The sequence below is a fragment of the Corythoichthys intestinalis genome, chromosome 1 (genome assembly GCF_030265065.1).
Source record: "Corythoichthys intestinalis isolate RoL2023-P3 chromosome 1, ASM3026506v1, whole genome shotgun sequence".
Classification (NCBI taxonomy): Eukaryota; Metazoa; Chordata; class Actinopteri; order Syngnathiformes; family Syngnathidae; genus Corythoichthys; species Corythoichthys intestinalis.
The window spans coordinates 72,399,151-72,425,270 of NC_080395.1; the positions used below are offsets into that span (position 1 = coordinate 72,399,151).

Here is a 26,120-nt window from a genome sequence, read left to right on the forward strand (position 1 = left end):
TTCAGGTTGGTCATTGTAGTTTCAAGACCTTCTGAAATACTTATTTTACGGCCCATGCCCACATGTCTCTGTCTTTTGCCGTGACGACCCTTTATTCGATCCTTTTTTGTAGAACTCTCTCCAATAGGGGTTTTTATCTCTTAGGTGTGTGAATGTAAATGGGCGACTTTCGAGCATGTTAGGTTCCAATGCAATGATTAGAGAGGACGATCTGCCACCACCCTCACCTGCACACTGTCCGAGTTGCGTGACGTCCGATTTGCGCTAGATTGCGAGGGCCCGTTCAGTCCTGCTTGCAGGCCTAGTTTTTTTTTTTTTTTTCCAGGGCAAATGAAAATCTCCAATTTGGAGGCCTGAACATGCACGAAAAGTCACCAAAATTTGCACATACGTGCGGCTTCGCGTAAATTTCGATAATCTCGCGTTGTTACGAAAAAATGTCAAAAAATGGCTCAGTGGCGCCCCCTTGACCCTTAAAATTTTTAAAAAGGCCTCTCCTCTCAGGTTTTCAACGTAGAGCGATGAAATTTGGGGAGTAGATACCTTATGCCTAACTGCTCAAAAAAGCCTCTTGCACCCATATTCAAAACCCAACAGGAAATCGGGTATTTTGGATCAAATGTGAAATTTTTATCGGTTCACAGTTGGAGTTTACATTTGGAGCCCTGAACATGCACGAAAACTCACCAAAATTTGCACATACATGCAGCTTTACGTAAATTTTGATAATCTACGAAAAAATTTAACAAAATGGCTCAGTGGCGCCCCCTTGAAATTTTCAAAAATGCCTCTCCTATTAGTTTTTTTCAACCTAAAACAATGAAATTTGGCGAGTCGATACATTGTGCAAAACTGCTCCAAAAAGTCTCTTGCACCCATATTCCAAACCCAACAGGAAGCCAGAAATTTTGGGTCAAATGCGAAATTTTATCGATTTACATTTGAGACCTTGTCGCTGAAGGATAAAGTTGGATCGTCTTAAAAATTGGTCAGACTATTCAGGAGACATATGAGATCTTAAGTTTTCAAAATGGTGTGTTTTCATTCAAGGGTCTGGCCTGGGCGTGGTCCCGAAGTTGGCCATTTTTGGGCAAAACACCAAATTCAGAAAATGATTAAAAACTCCGTGATACAACGTTCAATCTTTTTCATTTCTAGCATGTATATGAGATATCCCAGCCTGAACACGACTGCATTGAAATATTACCCATTAGGCCTGGCGCCCCCTAGTGGGAACAGGAAATGGCCTTCTTTACGAGACAGGCTCCTCCTCCAAGGGAAAAAAATCTATTGACCTCAAACCTGTTTCAGGGGAGCCTCAAGACATGTGTTCAGGTGCCTGATGAAAAATATTGAGGTTTCGTTGAAGCGGAGAGGTCCAAACTGGAAGTGAAAATGATCGTCAAGAATTTGTGAATTTGTCTCGCCAAAAACTTTGAACAGTCATAACTCGGCAGATATACAACATATCTGCGCGAAACTTCCCGTGTTTGTTAAGAGTCATACCCTGAAGGTTCTTGTAGGGGTAATTTGCATTAACTCTCCAACGCCAACTAGTGGCGACAGAAAGAATTTTTAAAAAAGGCCTTTCCTATTGGGTTTTTTCAACATAGAGCGAGGAAATTTGGGGAGTAGATACCTTATGCAAAACTGCTCCAAAAAGTCTCTTGCGCCCGTATTCCAAATCCAACAAGAAATCAGGTATTTTGGATCGAATGTGAAATTTTCATGGGTTCACAGTAGGAGTGGTTCACAGTAGGAGTTTACATTTGGAGGCTTGACTATGCACAAAAACTCACCAAAATTTGCACATACATGCGGCTTTGGATAACGTTCGATAATCTTGCAATGTTACGAAAAAATTTAACAAAATGGCTCAGTGGCGCCCCCTTGAAATTTTCAAAAAGGCCTCTCCATTTAGGTTTTTTTAACATAGAGTGATGAAATTCGGAGAGTCAAAACCTTGTGCAAAACTGCTCCAAAAAGTCTCTTGCACACACATTCCAAATCCTACAGGAAATCGGGTATTTTGGATTGAATGTGAAATTTTTATCGATTTACAGTGTGCACATTTGAGACCTTGGCACGAAGGGAATTAGTTTGATCATCCACAAAATTGGCGAGACTGTTCATGAGACAAATGAAATCTTAATTGATCAAAATGGTGTGTTTTCATTCACGGGCCTGACCTAGGCGAGGTGCCAAAGTCGTCCATTTTTTCGGCTAAACGCCAAATTCGGAGAATGACTGATAACTTCCTCATACAACGTTCAATCTCTTTTAAATCTGGCATGTGTGTGAGGTATCCCAGCCTGAACAGGACTGGATTGAAATATTACCAATTGTGCCTGGCGCCTCCTAGTGGGAACAGGAAATGCACTTTTTTACGGGACACACTCCTCCTCTAAGGGAAAAAAAAAAAATCAATCAACCTCAAACCTGCATAAGGGAAGCCTTAAGACGTGTTGAGATGGCTGATGAAAATTATTGAGGTTTGGGTAAAGCAGAAGGGTCCAAAAGGAAAGTGATTATGACTGTCATCATTTTCTCTCTCCACATATTTTGAACAGTGATAACTTGGGAGATGTAGAGGGGGGCTGTCTGCCACCACACCGACCTGCATGCCGTCCGAGTCTGCGTGGCGTCCGAGTTGCGCCAAACTGCGAGGGCCCGTTCAGTCCTGCTTGCAGGCCTAGTTAGGGCCCGAGCACTAAGTGTGCGAAGGCCCTATTGTTTTGCAAAGGATTATTATTATTAGGGCCCGAGCACTAGGCGTGCGAAGGCCCTATTGTTTTGCAAAGGATTTTTTTTTTTTTTTTTTTTTTTCAGGGCAAATGAAAACGGCCAATTTGGAGGTCTGAACATGCGCGAAAAGTCACCAAAATTGGGCTATAACATTAGGGTTTGTCAGCGTAGAGCAATGAAATTTGGGGAGTCTATACCTTGTCTAAAACCGCTTCAAAAAAGCATTGGCACCCATATTCCAAACCCAACAGGAAATCGGTTATTTTGGATCGAATATGAAATTTTTATCGATTTACAGGGTCCACATTTGAGACCTTTTCGCGGAGGGAGTTAGTTGGATCATCTTCAAAATTGGTGAGACTGTTCAGGAGACATATGAGATCTTAAGTTTCTAAAATGGTGCGTTTTCATTCACGGGTCTGACCTGGGCGTAGTGCCAAAGTCGGCCATTTTTTCGGCAAAATGACAAATTCAGTAAATGACTAATAGTTTCTTCACACAACGTTCAATCTTTTTCATATCTGGCATGTATGTGCGACATCCCACCCTTAACACGAGTGCATTGAAATATTACCCATTAGGCCTAGCGCCCCCTAGTGAGAACAGGAAATGTCTTTTTTTACGAGACAGGTTCCTCCTCCAAGGAAAAAAAATCTGTTGCCCTCAAACCTGCATCAGGGGAGCCTTAAGACCTGTGTTCAGGTGCCTGATGAAAAATATTGAGGTTTCGTTGAGGCGGAGGGGTCCAAACTGGAAAGTGAAAATGACCGTCAACAATTTGTCTAGCAAAAGACTTTGAACAGTCATAACTCGGCAGATATACAACATATCTGCGCCAAACTTCCCGTGCTTGTTGAGAGTCATACTCTGAAGGGTCTGGTAGGGGTCATTTGCATCAACTCTACAGTGCCAACTAGTGGAGACAGAAAGGAGTTTAAAAAAGGCCTTTCCTATTGGGTTTTTTAAATGTAGAGCAATGAAATTTGGGGAGTCCATACCTTATGCAAAACTGCTCCAAAAAGTCTCTTGCACCCATTTTCAAAATCCAACAGAAAATCGGTTATTTTGGATGGAATGTGAATTTTTTATCCATTTGTAGTAAAGTATGCATTTGGAGGCCTGAACATGCACGAAAACTCACCAAATTGTGCACATACATGCGGCTTTGCATGGATTTCGATAATCTAGCGGCGTTACAAAAAAATGTAACAAAATGGCTCAGTGGCGCCCCCTTGAATTTTTCAAAAAGGCGTTTCCTATTAGGTTTTTTTAACGTAGAGTTATGAAATTTGGGGAGTCGATACCTTGTGCAAAACTGCTCCAAAAAGTCTCTTGAACCCATATTCCAAACCCAAAAGGAAATCGGGTATTTTGGATCGAATATGAAATTTTTATCGATTTACAGGGTGCACATTTGAGACCTTGTCACAGAGGGAATTAGTTGGATCATCTTCAAAATTGGTTAGACTATTCAGGAGACATAGGAAATCTAAAATTTTCAAAATGGTGCGTTTTCATTCATGGGTCAGACCTGGGCGTGGTGCCAAAGTAAGCCATTTTTTCGGCAAAATGACAAATTCAGTAAATGACTAATAGCTCCTTGAAACAACGTTCAATCTTTTTCGTATCTGGCATGTATGTGCGGGATCCCACCTTTAACAAGAGTGCATTGAAATATTAACCATTAGGCCTAGCGCCACCTAGTGGGAACAGGAAATGCCTTTTTTTACGAAACAGGCTCCTCCTCCAAGGAAAAAAAATCTATTCACCTCAAACCTGCAAGAGGGGAGCCTTAAGACATGTGTTCAGGTGCCTGATGAAAAATACTGAGGTTTGGGTGATGCAGAAGGGTCCAATAGGAGAAGTAAAAATGACTGAACCCATTTCGTCTCACCAAAAGTTTTGAACAGTCATAACTTCTACAACACATCTGCGCCAAACATCTCGTGCTTGTTGAGTCATACTCTGAAGGGTCCTGTAGGGGTCATTTGCATCAACCCTACAGCGCCAACTAGTGGCAATAGAAAGTCACTAATTTTTTGTAATATATGTCCAGTTCTTTTCAGGTTGGTCATTGTAATTTCAAGACCTTTTGTAATACTTATTTCACGGCCCATGTCCACATGTCTCTGTCTGTTGCCGTGACGACCCTTTGTTCGCCATTAAAAGGAATTTTTTTTCAGAGACTCAGGCAGCTTATAGAGCCACAGAATTTGGCACACTTGGTCGAATTGGCCCAGTTAGAAGATTCATTTTGCTTTTGAATAAGGGCTTGGCTGCACAGCTCAGTAGCGCCTCCTTTTTTGTAGTACTCTTTCCAATAGGGGTTTTTATCTATTAGGTGTGTGAATTTAAAGAGGCGACTTTCGAGCATGTGAGGTTCTAATGGGATGATTAGAGAGGACGATCTGCCACTCCCCTGACCTGCACACTGTCCGAGTTGCGCAAGATTGCGAGGGCCCGTTCAGTCCTGCTTGCAGGCCTAGTTATTATTATTTATTATTATTATTATTCTTTTTTCGGGCCAAATGAAAATGGCCAATTTGGAGGCCTGAACATGCACGAAAAGTACCAAAATTTGCATATACGTGCAGATTCACGTAAATTTCGATAATCTTGCGTCGTTTTGAAAAAATGTCAAAAAATGGCTCAGTGGCGCCCCCTTGACCCTTAAAATTTTCAAAAAGGCCTATCCTCTCAGGTTTTTAACGTAGAGCAATGAAATTTGGGGAGTACATACCTTATGCCTAACTGCTCAAAAAAGCCTCTTGCACTCATATTCCAAATTCAACAAGAAATCGGGTATTTTGGATCGAATGTGAAATTTTATCGGTTCACAGTTGGAGTTTACGTTTGGAGGCTTGAACATACACGAAAACTCACCAAAATTTGCACATACATGCAACTTTGCGTAAATTTTGATAATCTACAAAACAATTTAACAAAATGGCTCAGTGGCGCCCCCTTGAAATTTTCAAAAAGGCCTCTCCTTTTAGGTTTTTTCAACCTAGAACAATGAAATTTAGTGAGTCGATACATTGTGCAAAACTGCTCCAAAAAGTCTCTTGCACCCATATTCCAAACCCAACAGGAAGCCGGAAATTTTGAGTCAAATGCGAAATTTTATCGATTTACATTTGAGACCTTGTCGCTGAAGGATAAAGTTGGATCGTCTTCAAAATTGGTCAGACTATTCAGGAGACATATGAGATCTTAAGTTTTCAAAATGGTGTGTTTTCATTCAAGGGTCTGGCCTGGGCGTGGTCCCAAATTCGGCCATTTTTAGGCAAAAAACCAAATTCAGAAAATGATTAAAAACTCCGTGATACAATGTTCAATCTTTTTCATTTCTAGCATGTATATGGGATATCCCAGCCTGAACACGAATGCATTGAAATATTACCCATTAGGCCTGGCGCCCCCTAGTGGGAACAGGAAATGGCCTTCTTTACGAGACAGGCTCCTCCTCCAAGGGAAAAAAATCTATTGACCTCAAACCTGTTTCAGGGGAGCCTCAAGACATGTGTTCAGGTGCCTGATGAAAAATATTGAGGTTTCGTTGAAGCGGAGAGGTCCAAACTGGAAGTGAAAATGACCGTCAAAAATTTGTCTCGCCAAAAACTTTGAACAGTCATAACTCGGCAGATATACAACATATCTGCCCCAAACTTCCCGTGTTTGTTGAGAGTCATACCCTGAAGGTTCTTGTAGGGGTCATTTGCATCAACTCTACAGTGCCAACTAGTGGCGACAGAAAGAAGTTTTGAAAAAGGCCTTTCCTATTGGGTTTTTTTCAACATAGAGCGAGGAAATTTGGGGAGTAGATACCTTATGCAAAACTGCTCCAAAAAGTCTCTTGCACCCATATTCCAAATCCAACAGGAAATCGGGTATTTTGGATCGAATGTGAAATTTTCATGGGTTCACAGTAACAGTTTAAATTTGGAGGCTTGAATATGCACAAAAGGGCGGCACGGTGGCTGAGTGGTTAGCACGTCTGCCTCACAGTTCTGAGATCAGGGGTTCAATCCCGGGCTTCGGCCTTCCTGTGTGGAGTTTGCATGTTCTCCCCGTGCCTGCGTGGGTTTCCTCCGGGAACTCCGGTTTCCTCCCACATCCCAAAAACATGCATGGTAGGCTGATTGAACACTCTAAATTGTCCGTAGGTGTGAGTGTGTGCGTGAATGGTTGTGTGTCTCCTTGTGCCCTGCGATTGGCTGGCAACCAATTCAGGGTGTCCCCTGCCTACTGCCCGAAGTTAGCTGGGATAGGCTCCAGCACCTCCGCGACCCTCGTGAGGAATAAGCGGCATGGAAAATGAATGAATGAATGAATGAATATGCACAAAAGCTCACCAAAATTTGCACATACATGCGGCTTTGGATAACGTTCGATAATTTTGCAATGTTATGAAAAAATGTAACAAAATGCTCTCCTCTCAGGTTTTCAACATAGAGCAATGAAATTTGGGGAGTAGATACCTTATGCATAACTGTTCAAAAAAGCCTCTTGCAGCCATATTACAAATCCAACAGGAAATCGGGTATTTTGGATCAAATGTGAATTTTTTATCGGTTCACCGTTGGAGATTACATTTGGGGGCCTGAACATGCACGAAAACTCACCAAAATTTGCACATACATGCAACTTTGCGTAAATTTTGATCTACGAAAAAATTTAACAAAATCGCTCAGTGGCGCTCCCTTGAAATTTTCAGAAAGGCCTCTCCTTTTAGGTTTTTTCAACATAGAATGATGAAATTTGGCGAGTTGATACATTGTGCAAAACTGCTCCAAAAAGTCTCTTGCACCCATCTTCCAAACCCAACAGGAAGCCGGAAATTTTGGATCAAATGTGAAATTTTATCGATTCGCATTTGAGACCTTGTCGCTGAAGGAAATAGTTGGATTGTCTTCAAAATTGGTCAGACTATTCAGGAGACATATGAGATCTTAAGTTTTCAAAATGGTGAGTTTTCATTCAAGGGTCTGACCTGGGTGTGGTCCCAAAGTCGGCCATTTTTGGGCAAAACATCAAATTCAGAAAATGATTAAAAACTCAGTGATACAACGTTCAATCTTTTTCATTTCTAGCATGTATATGAGATATCCTAGCCTGAACACGACTGCATTGAAATATTACCCATTAGGCCTGGCGCCCCCTAGTGGGAACAGGAAATGGCCTTCTTTACGAGGCAGGCTTCTCCTCCAAGGGAAAAAAATCTATTGACCTCAAACCTGTTTCAGGGGAGCCTCAAGACATGTGTTCAGGTGCCTGATGAAAAATATTGAGGTTTCGTTGAAGCGGAGAGGTCCAAACCGGAAGTGAAAATGACCGTCAACAATTTGTCTCGCCAAAAATTTTGAACAATCATAACTTGGCAGATATACAACATATCTGTGCCAAACTTCACGTGTTTGTTGTGAGTCATACCCTGAAGGGTCTTGTAGGGGTCATTTGCATCAACTCTACAGTGCCAACTAGTGGCGACAGAAAGAAGTTTTAAAAATGGCCTCTGCTATTGGGTTTTTTCAACGTAGAGCGATGAAATTTGGGGAGTAGATACCTTATGCCTAACTGCTCCAAAAAGCCTCATGCATCTATATTCCAAATCCAACAGGAAATCGGGTATTTTGGATCGAATGTGAAATTTTTATCGGTACACAGTAGGAGTTTACATTTGGAGGCTTGAACATGCACGAAAACTCACAAAAAATTGCACATACATGCGGCTTTGCGTAACGTTCAATAATCTTGCAACGTTACGAAAACATGTAACAAAATGGCTCAGTGGCGCCCCCTTGAAATATTCAAAAAGGCCTTTCCATTTAGGTTTTTTCAACGTAGAGGGATGAAATTCGGAGAGTCAATACCTTGTACAAAACTGCTTCAAAAAGTCTCCTGCACGCGTAATCCAAATCCAACAGGAAATCGGGTATTTTGGATTGAATGTGAATTTTTTATCGATTTACAGTGTGCACATTTGAGACCTTTGCACCTAGGGAATTAGTTTGATCATCCTCAAAATTGGCGAGACTGTTGATGAGGCATATGAAATCTTAAGTTATCAAAATGGTGTGTTTTCATACACGGGCCTGACCTGGGCGGGGTGCCAAAGTCGGCCATTTTTTTTGTCAAAACACCGAATTCGGAAAATTACTGATGACTCCCTCATACAACGTTCAATCTATTTTAAATCTGGCATGTGTGTGAGGTATACCAGCCTGAGCAGGACTGGACTGAAAATTTACCATTTGTGCCTGGCGCCTCCTAGTGGGAACAGGAAATGCCCTTTTTTACGGGACACACTCCTCCTCTAAAGGGGAAAAAAATCAATCTACCTCAAACCTGCATAAGGGGAGCCTTAAGACATATGTTCAGATGCCTGATGAAAATGATTGAGGTTTGGTTGAAGCAAAAGGGTCCAACAGGAAAGTGATCATGACTGTCACCCTTCTGTCTCTCCACACATTTTGAACAGTCATAACTTGGCAGATATACATGATATCTGCTCCAAACTTCCCATGCTTGGTGAGAGTCTTGCCCTGAAGAGTCCAGTAGTGGTCATTTGCATCGACTCTGTTGCGCCAACTAGTGGCAGCAGAATTTGTGGCCATTGCATGCTCGAAAACTCAAAACAATTTCTCATCCCAAAAAAAGCGAGTTTAAAGCATGTTAGGTTCTCATTAGATGATTACAGGGGGGCTGTCAGCCACCACCCCGACCTGCGTGACGTCCGAGTTGCGCCAAACTGCGAGGGCCCATTCAGTCCTGCTTGCAGGCCTAGTTATTATTATTTTTTTTTTTATATAAGTATTACAAAACTTAAAATGGCTATAAAATTCCCTGATTTTACACTAGATGCGCAAAAATCACCAAATGCAGAGATTATTAGATCACCTATAATTTCAGGATCAATAGCAATGTTAAACATATCATATACGTTTTTGCCCAAAATAGCAATTTTTTAAAATTTACTGCTTTAAGTTTTCAACAGATAATAAATCACTCAATTTTCACATCAGAAACTTAATACATGAGGAAAACATGCAGAATAAACTACAAATAATATATAAATAGATTATTAATAAATTGTATACACAATCACAACTTATTATACAATATAATAGAATAGAATCACCCTTTATTGTGTGATGATATATATAATTATTTATAATATAATATAGTGTTATATTTATTTATATTAATGAATACTTTATGAATGAATATATTTATGATTTATTTATAGATATGGACGTAAATCAGTCTCGATTCTTGATTAAAAGCAAAAGAAACTGTGCAGGTAGCATTTATATTACGTAAATATGGCGAATGTGTGTCTTTTGGTGCCGCCGCCTTACCACAGCTCCACAGCAAAGAGCGTTTTACGTTCAAATTCTTGTGAATATCAATCCTTGGTTAAAAGCAAAAAATAAAAAAAATAAAAAACGGTCAGTTTGATTTACTTAAGTCTGTCGAAGAATTAAGCTATCCAATTAGCTTTGTTATGATAAGGGAAGCAAGGGGGACAATGGCGTTTTCCGTTCAAAATTCTTGCGAATAAATTCTTAAATCACTAAATTCTTTATAGATATGGGTGTAAAACAGTCTCGATTCTTGTTTAAAAGCAAAAACTGGGCAGTTATTTTACATACATTTGTCGGAGAATGAGGCCAATGGCTCCCATTGATTTTTTTTTCTCGACGTTTCAAAATGCATGCATTGTACAAAAAATATAATAACCTCTAATCACCGAACAAATCACTCCTGAGACAATCCTTGTTGTTAGCATGCGTTCCAGATTTCGTAATTTTTTATGGTAATTCCGAACAAAGAATAGGCTATGTGCAAATTAGGGAGAAAATACAACTATGAACCAGTTCATTTTTGGAACTTATTTAAAAGATTTCAATCATAAACTTTGAAATAAACTAGTTGCAAACTTAACTTTAACATAGTTTGCATGGAAAATGAATGAAAAGATTTTGTTTTTAGAAGTAATTGAATATAAATACAATTTATAGGCATTTAATGATAGTGAGTCAGTAAGTGTCAGTTGTTACTATAAATAAATGTTCTGTCAGTGTGACTGTGTGAAGTGACATCATACTATTTGTGGCGGCCTGACGGCCCCTTGTTGACAGTCTGGAAAATACTGTAGATCCCTCTTGTTTGGATTGTCTAGATCAAAGGAGATAATATTCAATTAAAAAAAAAGTTTATTCAATCAAAATATAGATTTTCAATCAAAGAAAGTCACTTCAATCAAAAAAATGTGTTTGAATGCAAAAATTAGTTTGAACTAAAAAAATGCATTTGAAAACCATTTTTCTTTATTTGAAGTTTTTTTTTTTTTTTTAATTGAAACAACTATTTTGATTGAAGGTATGTAGTTATGCGTTTGGGCCACATTTTGGCTAGGACATTTGTGTCTTTATTATTCAATCAAAAAACAAGTTGCTTCAAACAAAAAATATATATATTTTCAAAAGAAAATTTCAAACAAAAATTAAAAAAAATCATTCAAAAAGTTTTTGAATGCGAAAAAATATTTGAGACTTAGAAATTCGCATTTGAACACTTAATTTTTCATTAAAACTTTGAAGCAATCCTTTTTGTGTTTGGGCCATGTTATGGGTAGGGCATTTGTGTCTAAGGCTAAGTCTACACTAGGACGGATAATGGCCTTAAACGTGTAATTAATTGGACTATATGGCAAGTCGTCTACACTAGTATGCCTATTATCCTAATTAGTTGTTAAACGGGTAATGTTACTCACCGCCCAATATGGACTGCAATCTCCGCACAGCATTCCGATACTAAGGACGGACGTCATGCCGTCGCTGTTTTTAGTGTGAAAAGCCAAGCGTGCTCTCCCTTCACTCTCGCTCCTGCGTGATGCGGTCAATTGTGATCACGAAAAAACTGTGATCACAAAATAATTACAGTCTAGAACGTGTAGCAATTTCAAAATTTGCCACGGCCGCGGGCAAGTAATGAGTTTCCGGTTCAGAGGTAAACCGCGCGGGCGATGACGTAACACATTAGGGCTTCTCCTTTCTACGCATGCGTAGTTTGCGCAAATGCAGGCGCGTACTTTGCGGAAGCGGCGGGGCCTTAAACAAAGTGTGGACAGATATAGATCCTACTCACATGACGTCACAACCACGCTTCCGCGCCATATTGTCCGTCTACTCGTCGTGTTGACGCATTACCGCTACGTAAATTCCTCCTATTATGGCGTGTTTTTCTGCTCGTTAACATTAATAATCAAAACGGTGAAGCCGTGTGTGGCGGTTGGTTGCAATAACAGAGAAGATAGACGGAGAGACTTGAAGTTCTACCATATTCCGAGAGACCCGGAGAGGAGAGCGAGATGGACTGCTGCAATTCGACGAGAAAACTGGGCTCCAAACGATTACCACAGATTATGTAGTAGTCATTTTATATCTGGTAAGATGCATTTAATATATATTTAGAGGGTTTTGGGCTGACAACCACAATTAAGATCATTGCGAGGCTAATTGCCGACAACATACAGTTTCAAATTCAAGATGCTTATTTCTTCCACCATCATTACATTTTGAATAATATTTAGCTGGTACCAAGTGAAAGAAGCTGGCCTCGTCTATGGATCATCAGTTAAACCGGTGTGTCCAAACCTTTTGCAAAGGGGGCTAGATTTGGTGTGGTAAAAATGCGGGGGGCTTACCTTGGCTGATTTACATAAACAATATATTTAAACAAATTTTAGCAAGCCCTTCTGTGTGTCACATCTGCTTTATTTTTTTTAATTCATAATTTCAACAGTCTCGTCTTTGGGGCGTTCTCTTTCGACACTCGGGCTCTTGCGAAATACGGCTGCTGTGAAATTAAACTAGCTTCAAGTTGCTATAATTTCTCGCTGCGTTGTTGTGTTGTCGTACATTTCAGCGTGTCTTTTTCGGTAATATCATTATTGCGTCACACCGAACTCTTTGAAAACAGCGACTGTCTCTTTGCAAATGAGGCAGACACAGTTTTTGCGTGAAGATATAGTCCAATATCCACCTATCCTTGAAGTGTCGGCCATCGCAGTCAACTTTTTTTTTTTATTGATTGTTGATTATTTTAGAAAATTGGAAGTAAAGGGTCACACGGGGTAATGTTGCTTATAGTGCTCCTCTTAAAGTTTTTCAAACTTTTGTGAGAATAGGCAGATTTTGTGTGGACAAGATAGTTGTAGATATCAGGGTAGTAGATGTCAGGCAGAGAGGGCGAAGACAGCGGGTCGAAAAATATCGATTTAGGCATCAAATATGGATCTGGCGAATGGATAGACCGAAGCTTTTCTACATAGCGGCTTTTATGCAACACATCCAATGAGTTTACAGCGTCTGAAAGCACCGGGGCTTCCATGAATTGCACTATAAATTGCACGACAAATTGAAACCATTGAGAATACGGATAAACATGGCCGGATACAGCGACACGTCATTCTGTGACGTTGGTGAGTAGGGTCTATAGACAAGTTTCCGAGGCACTTCCACTTTACTTCCTTATGTAGGCCTACAACTTCCGTTTCCGACTGTTTACCATTAGAGTCAATGGCGGTGGAGTCGAAGTTGGAAGGTCTTTATACATGATCCCGGGAATGTTATTTTCATGTAGGCGGATGTAGAACCAAGCCAAGGCCTCAATGCTTCGTACCATGTCGTTTTCCAAACCATGGGTGCTCGTACTCGTAATACCGGAGGGAGGGAGGTAGACAGACGTCCAACCCTTGGCGCTCCTGCAGCCATGCCCCCGCTGTTATGGAAAGTATGCGCTCCAAAAATACAAAACCTAAAATCTGGCGCATGAAACGACTTGTTGCCTTTGCTATTGGTATTACGATGATGATTGTAATTACGAAGTTTAATCATTTTTACTACAACTAGCTTTTGCTACTGCTGCTAGCCGCCTATTGCTAATCTTGTTGGATTGCACCGCATAAATCCAAGTGTTACAAATTAAATCCGAGTGTTACAAGTTTTTATTCGTTTGTTTACAGCTGGAAATTACTGTTAGACAAGGGAAGACGACTTGTAGGTTGATGGACATATATCGAACTACGTGCGTTCCACTTTGATGATGAACAGCTCGACTCCCGGGAGAGGCCGAGAGAGAGGCAGGGATTGGGACAGACGGTGGTTCTCTGAGATCGCCGTGATCCAACTACGAACTTGTGAACGGCAGCATCTTTAATATATGCTATTGGAGCTGGAATTACCGAGGACGGGAGAAAAGCCCATCTGAATGCCCCCGAGGGCCTCCGTGATGTCGGGTAGAAGTTGAAGAGGCTCCAGAGCTCTGCGGTCTGATATCACATACTCTTATGCTATTTATGCGAAAATTTTATAAATGTGATTTATTGACCTGTTTTGCACATGCACTAATCGTTTTAAATAAAACAAGAAATGGAATCATGTCCAAATGTTTTAAGCCCTTCTGCATTCGGCAAATATAATATAATTTGTAATTTCACCTCATTTCGGTCACTCTAATGGCCGTAGTAACGATCTATACCTTATGTCAACACAGGCTGACAGGTTGTTACAAATTTGTCCACGAATGATCAACGAAGTGATACGAACTATCATCCAATCTCATCTACGTGTCATCTAGGTCGTGCTGAATCAATTTTTGAAGATTCCATGGATTGCCCTGGCTTGATTTCGTAGTTTTATCGTCGTCAATACATTGCTAACGTCAACCGGACATTTTCCTAGATTGTGGCGCCCATACTTCGCCCAGGAAACTTGTCTATAAAAATAGTCGGCAAAATACCCTGGAGAAAATTATCTGTACTAGTGTAGATGTAGCCTAAATCATTCAATCCCAGATATAGTTGCTTCAATCAAAAAAACTATTTTCAATTAAAGAAAAAAAATCATTTGCAAAACTAAAATTGCCCTTCCCTAAAAATATATATATTTTTCATTTATTTTTATTTTTTTATTTGGAAATATATATATTTTTTTAATTGAAGTGTCACTTTTTTGGAGAGCAACAAGTTTTGAACTCTTGTTTTATTTGAAGGACTAAAAGTTTTGAACACTTTTTTTTTTTTTTTGAGGGCTGGGAGTCACAGCCCCGTCGCTTCCGCGACACGGCGACCAGCCGAGGGGGTGAACTCATGGTCTCACCAGTGTGCAGGATCCCGATGTCACACCCCCGTACCGGTGCACTACTTTCGGATTGGACTCGAGCAGAGTCCGATGGCTGGCTGGAGCCCTGGTGGCCATTATTCTTGCATCATCATGCTTTTATGCCATTGGCGTAGTCACCTGCCACTCGACATGTCGGAAGTAGCGGCGAAGTTGGTTCTTTGTGTCAAAATGATTCAAAACTTTTTCTACTTAAAAAAAAAAGTGCGTTTAAAATTTTTAGTACTTCAAATAAAAAATGAGTTCAAAACTTTTTGCACTCCAAAAAAAGTGACTCTTCAATTAAAAATATACGTATTTCAAATTAAAAATATATTTTCAAAAAATATATTTTTTAGGAAAGGACAATTTTAATTTTGCAATTGATTTTTTTCTTTGATTTAAAATATTTTTTCTTTTTTGATTGAAGCAACTTTTTTGGGATTGAATGATTTAGACACAAATCCCTTAAAATACCCTTAATATGGCCCAAACACAAAAGGGATTGCTTCAATCAAGGAAAACAGTTTCAATGAAAAATTAAGTGTTCTAATGCAAATTTCTGAGTCTCAAATATGTTTTGGCTTTCAAAAACTTTTTTCTATGACTGATTTTTTTTTTTTTTTTTTTTTTGATTGAAGTTATTCTTCTTTTGAAAAATTTGTTTTTTGTTTTGAAGCAACTTATTTAATAATAAAGACACAAATGTCCTCAACAAAATGCGGTCCAGAAGCAAAACTACATTACTTCAATCAAAAAGATTTTTTCAATAAAAAAATTATAAATCAATCAAAAACATTTTTCAGTCAAAGAAAAATACTTTTTAAATGCATTTCTTTGAGTTTCAAATTTATTTTTGCATTCAAACACATTTTCGTTTTTATTGAAGCGACTTTTTTTGTTTTTATTGAATAATAATGACACAAATCTACCTTTGCATTTGCAGTCAGCATCATCCATCTGGTTGGGGACCTGGGTCCAATTTGACAACGTTCTGTCTTCGTAGCTCCTGCGAAAACATGGGACAGCGAACAACGCGGGGGAGCGTTTGTGTGGTTTAGTCTGAACACCAAGGCACTCTGTTAACTAGTTAACTAATATTTTTGTGTGATGGGATCTTACAAGATGCTGTTCCCTCTACACTTTGTACTAAAACCAGGCAGGTCCAGTAGAGTATCCTCGAATTCCTTCACATCTTCAGATGTGCCATCCGATTTGCTGTTTTATAACAATATAACTTGATATGTCATGTCAGTCAAAATGAACTACGCTACACAACGAATACACGTTCCCAGTAAGAATTCATTTCATTGCCGGAGTGAGTGCATAAAAAAAAAAAAAACAAAAACAAAAAAAACTGTTGAGCAAGTTATCAAATTCTTTGAGACATATTTTATACCTTTTATCATTTCGTGCTGAAATGTCTCCTAAATTTCAACAACTGCTCTGAAGGGAAATTGTATTTTTGATAACATGCTAATCAATAATTATCAGACATGCCAGCATCTATTGTTTTAGTTCATTTTAAAAATATTGAAGCCATAGTGCAGGGTTCACTAAATCCGGACCTCGGTGCCACTTTTCCTGTCGTGTTTTCCACGTCTCTCTCCCCAAACACACATGAATCAAATGATTATGTCATCAGCAACCTCTCCAGAAGCCTAATAATGAGCCTGATTATTTTGATTCAGGTGTGTTGGATGAGGGACAGAAGTGGCACCGAGGTCCGGATTTAGTGAACCCTGCCCCAGTGTAACCAACAATAAAATTCATCAAAAATATGAGTGCATGAGAAAAGACCAAAGAGCTCTAATGGTCAGTATGCTGATTGTGACGAACCATGTCACACCCCTCGCCGTATGATAACGGAAAAACAGAACGATTCCACATTTATGTCGTGGACAGAGTCAACCGGCTGATGCTCCTACAACAGTGACCGCACTCTTTTGCCCAATCCAAAACCAACGACACCAGTGGTCAACGCCCGTACAGCCCATCCGATCTGACTCCCCATCTCCCAGCACCTTCAAAATGTTGTCACTTCTCTGGATACCTAGGGGCTGGCTGGCTCCCTCTATTTGCCTGGAAGTTAATGTAAATCAGCCCTTACTGAAGTGTTAAATAAATGGGAGAAAACATTAAATTTATTTTTATTATTTTTATATTGTTTATATTTTTGTTTTATTTTAAAGCATTGAATTTGTTTTTATTGCTCTAAAATTTTTAAATTCAAAGTTTATGTGCAAAAATAGGCAACACACCATTTTTTGACAATGAGTTACAATGGTGCTTCGTGGTCACTCATCGTGTTAAAATGAGATGTTGAAATGTTTTTTATTGTTAATTATTGCTAGTAGTAATAATCCCCGTGCTCGCTTCAAAACTATCAATTCTGTCCTCGATGCTCCAATTTCCCTGGATCCTGATGCATCGAATGAAAAATGTGAGCGCTTTCTTCCATTCTTTATTGACAAAGTTGCTACAACTGGAGCCTGTATTTCACCATTTTGCAATGATCCTTCTCTTCCCATGCGCTGTTCATCTGTTTTTGCTCAGTTTGAGCAAGTTTCTCATTGTTAGTAATATAAAGCCCTCAGGTTCCCCCTCCGATGTAATTACCCCTCGCTTATTTAAAGAGGTTTTTGACATCATTGGCCCACACGTCCTAAAAATTAGTAACTATAGTCTCTTTACTGGCACAATGCCATGTGACTTTAAGCTTGCAGTAGTAGAACCTTTAACGAAGAAAAGAGGCCTCGACTCTCTCCGTTCAAATTTTAGGCCTATTTCTCATCTTCCATATATTTCTAAAATACTAGAAAAGGTTTTCTGTAGTCAGCTGCTACCATTCCTTGAAGAAAAACAGCAAAGGAAAAGAAAACGGCACTTTTAAGAGTATCAAATGATATACTTTTGGCAACAGACTCTGGCAAGTTTGTTGTTTTAGTTCTTTTAGATTTATCTGCAGCATTTGATGCCGTAGACCATGAGATTTTAATTTCTCGTCTTGAGCACAGTGTGGGCATTCAAGGTGTCACTCTTGAATGGTTCAAGTCGTACCTAAATGAACAGAATTTTTGTGTAAAAATGGGCAATTTCATGTTCAAAAAGACATCACTTACACACGGGGTTCCCCAGGGATCTGCTCTTGGCCCTCTTTTATTTTTGCTTTATTTATTGCCTCTTGGTTCTGTTTTTAGGAAACATGGTCTTTTATTTCATAATTTATTTTCCAATGGCGCAAAATGGCACTTTCTGTCAACTCATTGAATGCCTCAACGATATAAAGTAGTGGCTTTCACTTAATTTTTTAAGTTTGAATGAAAGCAAGACTGAAGTCATGGTGTTCAGACTAAGTAGCCAGGCCTCCATGAATGTTGACTTCGGTTCATTGTCTCCGTTTCTTAAGAACTATGTAAAAAATTTGGGGGTCACATTTGATTCTGATTTTAAATTTGAGAAGCAGATTTCTTGTGTTGTACGGGAGTGTTTTTATAAGCTTCGCCAGATTGCTAAGGTGAAATCTATTGTTTCACGCTCTGATTCGGAGAAATTGATTCATGCTTTTGTCATAACTCGGCTGGATTATGATAATTCTTTGTATGCAGGCATCGGTCAGGCTGCACTGGCCCGTCTGCAACTTGTACAAAACTCTGCTGCTCGACTCCTAATACCCGCAGGTGCGGATATATCACCCCTATTTTAGCATCTCTTCACTGGCTCCCAGTACAATACCGGATACATTTTAAGACATGATTTGTTTTTAAATGTTTGAATAATCTTGTGCCCCCATATCTGTCAAAACTGCTTCAGCCTTACAGTCCAAACAGAACCCTCAGATCAGCTGACCACCTGCTTCTAGAGGTCTCAAGATCAAGGCTGAAGCTTAGGGGTGACCGTGCATTTGCGGTAATGGCGCCCAGGCTGTGGAACCAATTACCACTTACTATTAGACAGGCCCCCTCACTTACGGATTTCAAATCACGCCTTAAAACATTTTATTTTTCTTCAACTTTTAATGTTCAATGACTGTTTGTGACCTCATCTTTTATTTGTTTTTATTTTTATGTGTTTCTTTTATCTTTGAATGTTAACTTGTTTTATGGTATGTAAAGCACTTTGGACTCTTTTGCGGATTTTTTAAATGTACTATACAAATAAAGTTGATTGATTGATTGATTGATTGATTGATTGATTGATTGATTGATTGATTGATTGATTGATTGATTGATTGATTTTTGTAAGGATCAAATGAGGTAACAGTTAACCACGACTTGGAGTAACATTTTTGTGATTGTGTTTTACAACAGATTATTTGGATGTACATGTTGTTTTTTTTCTCAGTGGTTATGTGTGACTTTTGTCTCTAAAAACGCGACAATGGCAAGACAAAACTCGTGTACATTTATTTGGTCATTTTTAACCCGTACAATGAAAAAAGAACCCTCCCCCTGTTTTTAATGCACCACACACCAAGGTTGTGGGATGGTTGGGCCCTATTGGGGGGGGGGGGGGGGGGTACCTCACGGTTGCCTCCTCACCACAGGCCCCGCCATCCCTGCACCTTTTTTAAATGCACCACACACATCATCCACAGGAAAGCTCCGGCAAAGGGTTGTGGGACGGGCGGCTGAGCAGAAACTCCATGCTGCGGTCCCACTGCCCTAAGCCAAGCTCTCCTATTTTAATGCATACATTGCACTACCCTCCCCTCACATTCCCATCACGGTGCTGGGTGATGGCTGCCAGTCGGGAACCTGGGGGGTGGGGTTGGTGGTGCGTCCCCTACGGCCATCCCTGAAGGACGGTTGATGGGTGCGCGGGTGGCCCGGGGGACCACCCTGGGTCCCGGAGGGGGGGGGGGGGACGGCTCCTTTGCTGGGCTGCGGGAGGAGGGATGGGCTGCGCTTGGCCCCCCGGCCCCCCGCCCGCCCTCCCTCCCCGGGCTGGCTGGGTGGGGGCCGTGGCCCTGGGTTGGCGCCCGCGCCGCTTCTCTGCCTGTCTGCGTGGCTGTCGCGCGCCCGGTGGGGCTTGCGTGCTGCTGGATGTGGTACGGTATGCTCGGGTTGGGGGTCCCGGTGCCGGGATTGGCGATGCGGCGGCATAGGGTTGGTCGCCAACGGGCTTACACTCATAAGAGATTCACACAATTACTGGGTTCTAGATCACAGAACTGATTTGTGTACACTCTACCCCTTTCAATCACTTGGCTTATAGGCTTATAGACACCCCCATCCCCCTCTTTCACTGGCCAATAGGCCCCCACATGGTGTAAACCGGAAATACATCTCGCTGACGATAGCACCAGCATATTAGTAACTAGTCTAGTTGTTCAATGTATTTCTTGTTTTGTTTGTGTATGTGTTTCTTTTCTTTCTTCTTTTGTATTTCTTTTCTTCTGTCCCCCCATCAGCCCTTCCTGTTCGCTGTTGTCATAATAAAAAGGTATTTTGAATGATCACAATGGGAGTATGTCAGACTCTCAATGTGAAACATTAAAACTGTTCAGACTATCCGGGCACTTAAGACTTCCATTCTCTGTGTCAAACAGCTGAACAGGACAGGTTAGAAAAAAAGAAAAAAGACCCGTAGAACAAAAAACAAAAACAAAAAATAACAACAACAAAAAACATCACTTGTAAATTGAAAAAAAAACTTGTAGAACAATTTATTAAATTTTTTTGTTTTACAAGTTAAAATTTGTTATTTTTTGTTTTACAAGTTAAAATTTGTCATTTTACAGGGAACATTTTCATTTTACAACTTCATTTCTTTTGACACTATTCTATCTCCATAGACACCGCAACCACTGAAAAATGTTACCCAACCACATTCGAAAGCAGCATAGATCGGACCTGAAATTGACCCTTTCCATGTTACTCCGTCGGTTCAGACTGTAAAGAAATTAGCTCACTCGAGTCGGATGAACACAAAAAAAAAAAACCTCACCAAACTAACCTAGACTATCTCCAGCCCCCCCCCCCCCCCCCCCCTCTCCAAATAGTTTGTGGTCCGTGGTCTAGATGGAACTGTGTAAAATTCTAGTAATAACAAAGTACATTATTTAAACGACCACCCGCTCCTCTTGAACAATAAAATACTCAGGTTGAACTCATTGGCTGCAGTTGAACACGACAAACGTCCAATCCATTTGCAGTAATTCGCTGCCAGTCCCTCCCAGTTCAAATATTTTCTATCACTGTCGATGGCAGCCAAAGCCACCATTTCCACTAAGTAAAGCAGGTAGAGTAAATCTTTGAATGTACCTGAAGAAAATGTACTGTTCTCCATACATGCATGGGTGAAGCTCCAGGTTCACATCCCGGGATCTTTCAGCCGTGGCCCACAGACCAATCAACACAATCAAAAAAGGCAGCCCAATCTGAAGCAGACAAATACAGTACAGGGAATCATGTTGAGAGACCTTGTTTAGGTTATTGTTTTCAGACTGACTAAGGTACAGTGCATCACAAAAGTGAGTACACCCCTCGCATTTCTGCAGATATTTATGTATCTTTTCATGGGACAACACTGACAAAATGACATCGACACAATGAAAAGTAGTCTGTGTGCAGCTTATATAATAGAGTTCATTTATTTTCCCCTCAAAATAACTCAAAATATAGCCATTTATATCTAAAACCCTGGCAACAAAAGTACACTCCTTAGTGAAACTTGTCAATATTAACATACGTAAAACATGTCAACTGTTAATATTTTGTGTGGTCACCACTATTATCCAGAACTCCTCCATTACGACGATGCGGAGCTGCCGGATATTTGAGACTTTGCGCACCTCCGCCTTCCGCTTGAGGATCCCCCAAAGATGTTCTATTGGGTTCAAGTCTTGAGACATGCTTCGTCAGTCCATCACCTTTAGCCTCAGCCTCTTCAGTAAAGCAGTGGTCATCTTGGAAGTGTGTTTGGGGTCATTGTCATGCTGGAACATTGCCCTGCGACCCAGTTTCTGGAGGGATGGGATCATGCTCTGCTGCAGTATTTCACAGTACTGTTAGGGCCTCTTCCCCTTCCTTCTGAGACCTGGCCACCTCCGGCAGGTGTGCATGTTTTCATTGATTTGCAGGTTGGACGACAGACGGGTGGAGCGGAGACAGGTGCTGGCTATAGACCCTACCCACCGACGTCACAAAATCATGTGCTCGCTGTATGGTTCCGCCCCCTTGTCCGTCATTTTGTGTCTGTATTATCAATGGTCTATCTATTAAATTATTAAATTAGTGATCCAGAGTATAGTCCTTCTCTGAAATAGAAGGCATGCGGGTTCTCGACTAATATTTCGACAGGTTGATTGTTAAGATCATTGATAAGGAATTCACTGATGTACTGTACATCTTCAAGAATTTTGTGGATCGGGTTTCATCAATGTTTTCTCCATAATTTTTTGGCAGATTTGTTTAATGTATTTTTTTATGTGATAAGAACACAATGTTATTTGTATTTAACCATGCGTTTTTTTTTTCACTAACTTGCTATTCATGGAAAAACAAGTTGGTATCAACGGCAAATAATACTTTACAGTAGTATGGACAAGGAGGTGAGGGACTAGACAAAGCATGACTCCAAAGACCCCTTATGACGATGAAGGAAAATGATGTGTCCGTATTACCTTTGCGTTACCGGGGCCCCCCTCGGGAGCCAGGCCTGGAGGTGGGGCTTGAAGGCGAGCGTCTGGTGCCCAGGCCTGTTCCCATGGGGCCCAGTCCGGCTCAGCCCGAAAAAAAAACGTAGGTCCCCCATCCCATGGCCTCACCACCTGTGGGAGGGGCTAAAAGGGTTGGGTTTGTAGGGAGTGGGCAGCAGCCAAAGGCGGGGGCCTTGGCGGTCCGACCCCCAGCTACAGAAGCTAACTCTTGGGATGTGGAATGTCACCCCTCTAGCAGGGAAGGAGCCTGAGCTGGTGTGCGGGACAGAGAACTTCCGACTAGATATAGACCCTACCCACCGACGTCACAAAATCACGTGCTCGCTGTATGGTTCCGCCCACTTGTCCGTCATTTTGTGTCTGTATCATCAATGGTCTCAATTGATCGAGCAATTTATAATGCATTTCATGGAAGACCCGGTGCTTTCGGATGCCGTAAACTCACTTGATGCGTTGCATAAAAGGCGTTATGTGGAAAAGCTTCAGTTTATCCATTCGCCAGATCCATATTTGATGCCTAAATCGATGTTTTTCGACCCGCTGTCTCCGCCGTATTTGCCTGACATCTGCTAGCTACCCTGAACTGTACAACTATCTTGTCCACACAAAATCAGCCTATTCTCACGAAAGTTTGAAAAACTTTAAGAGCTTGGAGGCTTGTAAATACTTCGTTGCTGGTTGGGTGAAACAGGTCCTCGTCCACGAAAATTCGGCAGGAATCTATCTTGTGCTTGGAAAGGTGAGTTACGAAATTTTCAATTCAAAATCTTTTGTTATTGCTAACATCCACTGTCATGTCTAATGTATTTCATGTCGTTTGTCAATGGAGTTAGGGCTTTTAATGTTTATATGGTTTAGCGATAGCACTCTCACTACATACATACGTGTATGTTGTCGGCGATTAGTCTAGCAATGATCTTAATTGTGGTTGTCAGCCCAAAACCCTCTAAATATATATTAAATGCATCTTACCAGATATAAAATGACTACTACATAATCTGTGGTAATCGTTTGGAGCCCAGTTTTCTCGTCGAATTGCAGCAGCCCATCTCGCTCTCTTCTCTCCGGGTCTCTCTGAATCCGGTAGAACTTCAAGTCTCTCCGTCTATCTTCTCTGTTATTGCAACCGACCGCCACACACGCCTTCCCCATTTTGATTATTAATGTTAACGAGCAGAAAAACACGTCGTAAATAGGAGGAATGTACGTAGCCGTAACAGGTAAACATGATGTGTTGATGGACAATGGGGCGGCACCAGTCAGGAGGAAGAAGTTGTGACGTCACGTGGGTAGGGTCTATAGCAATCAACCATCCTTAAAAGCCAGTGGACGCCGCCACACGTCGCCCGATCAACTCATCTGGTTTCGCCGTCAGTTGCTTCTCGCCTTCTTAATATATTACTGATTCCCGGTCTTCGGCCATTCCTTACTACGCGGCGAAACGTCCTACACAATGCTCAGCGCGCTTGCGCAAGCATTCGCACGCATGCGCACATCGGTTAGAAGCGGCGAGTTTCACTATTTTTGTTTTTATTTCATTTTTTACAACCTTTTCATTGCCTCAAAGATACTTTTTGATTGTTTTACCCTCTAATACTTTTAATCATTATGTTTTTTTGTGTTAGCATTGAAGCAGTTGACCACACTAGTCACGTACGTATTTAAACGGTCCTTGTTTGAAAGAACTACATTTAAGTATTTTCTTAAGCCATTTTTTTGGTACATTTTGCCTGTATGCATCGAAACAAAACAAATTTAGGGCGCACGGTAGTACTTTAGGATTGGACTAATGTAGATGTTTCGCCGATGTAGAAGATTTTGGCAGAACACTGGCTCACGACTACTTTGCTCTCCCCCCAGGTCCTCTCTTCTGCGCGCTCCTTGTCGGATTCTACCCCTGCCTCCTTCTGAGTTTCCACGCCTGCCTCCTCCCAAGCTTCCATGTCTCACACCGGCTCATTTACCTCAAACGAAGCAACCTCAACCCGCCACGCTATTTCTGGTGTTTGCAAATGAAGTATTACTCACCGCAACCCCCGTGTGTCTGCATTTGGATCCCTCCTCGTCGCACACCTTAACAAGTACATGTTTCAGTGGAATGTGCCTCAGACCATGACATTCCCACCACCATGCGTGACTGTAGGCATGAAACACTTACAGTTGTGGTCAAAAGTTTACATACACTTGTGAAGAACATAATGTCATGGCTCTCTTGAGTTTCCAGTTATTTCTACAACTCTGATTTTTCTCTGATAGAGTGATTGGAACAGATACTTCTTTGTCACAAAAAACATTCATGAAGTTTGGTTCTTTTATGACTTTATTATGGGTGAACAGAAAAAAGTGATCAAATCTGCTGGGTCAAAAATATGCATACAGCAGCGCTAATATTTGGTAACATGTCCCTTGGCCATTTTCACTTCAATTAGGCACTTTTGGTAGCCATCCACAAACTTCTGGCAAGCTTCTGGTTGAATCTTTGACCACTCCTCTTGACAGAATTGGTGCAGTTCAGTTAAATTTGATGGCTTTCTGACATGGACTTGTTTCTTCAGCATAGTCCACAAGTTTTCAATGGGGTTTAAGTCAGGACTTTGGGAAGGCCATTCGAAAACCTGAATTCTAGCCTGATTTAGCCATTCCATTACCACTTTTGATGTGTGTTTGGGGTCATTGTCCTGTTGGAAGACCCAACTGCGGCCAAGACCCAATCTTCGGGCTGATGACGTTAGGTTATCTTGAAAAATTTGAAGGTAATCTTCCTCCTTCATTATCCCATTTACTCTCTGTAAAGCACCAGTTCCATTGGAAGCAAAACAGCCCCACAGCATAATACTACCACCACCGTGCTTGACTGTAGGCATGGTGTACTTGGGGTTAAAGGCCTCACCTTTTCTCCTCCAAACATATTGCTGGGCATTGTGGCCAAACAGCTCGATTTTTGTTTCGTCTGACCACAGAACTTTCCACCAGAAGGTCTTATCTTTATCCATGTGATCAGCAGCAAACTTCAGTCGAGCCTTAAGGTGCCGCTTTTGGAGCAAGGGCTCCCTTCTTGCACGGCAGCCTCTCAGTCCATGGAGATGCAAAACATGCTTGACTGTGGACACTGACACCTGTGTTCCAGCAGCTTCTGATTCTTGGCAAATCTGCTTTTTGGTGATTCTCGGTTGAATCTTCACCCTCCTGACCAATTTTCTCTCAGCAGCAGGTGATAGCTTGCATTTTCATCTTGATCGTGGCAGTGACAAAACAGTGCCATGCACTTTATACTTACAAACAATTGTTTGCACTGTTGCTCTTGGGACCTGCAGCTGCTTTGAAATGGCTCCAAGTGACTTTCCTGACTTGTTCAAGTCAATGATTCGTTTTTTAGATCCATGTATGTATATTTTTGACCCAGCAGATTTGATCACTTTTTCTGTTAACCCATAATAAAGTCATAGAAGAACCAAACTTCATTTATGTTTTTTGTGACGAAGAAGTATCTGTTCCAATCACTCTATCGGGGAAAAATCAGAGTTGTAGAAATAACTGGAAACTCA

At 40.9% G+C, this 26,120-nt stretch overlaps 1 protein-coding gene across 13 annotated transcripts in view; it reads right to left on the reverse strand.

The window, feature by feature from the left end:
- Positions 1 to 26,120, reverse strand: part of LOC130917366 (phospholipid-transporting ATPase ABCA1-like) — a 321,379-nt gene that overhangs the window by 107,313 nt on the left and 187,946 nt on the right. For all 13 annotated transcript variants that reach the window (XM_057838802.1, XM_057838715.1, XM_057838723.1 and 10 more), the window contains 4 exons: positions 21,179 to 21,294; positions 16,035 to 16,130; positions 15,845 to 15,921; positions 10,856 to 10,926 (listed from right to left, as the gene is read on the reverse strand). In XM_057838802.1, coding sequence (XP_057694785.1) covers positions 10,856 to 10,926; positions 15,845 to 15,921; positions 16,035 to 16,130; positions 21,179 to 21,294 — 360 coding nt within the window. The remainder of the gene's footprint in view (positions 1 to 10,855; positions 10,927 to 15,844; positions 15,922 to 16,034; positions 16,131 to 21,178; positions 21,295 to 26,120) is intronic.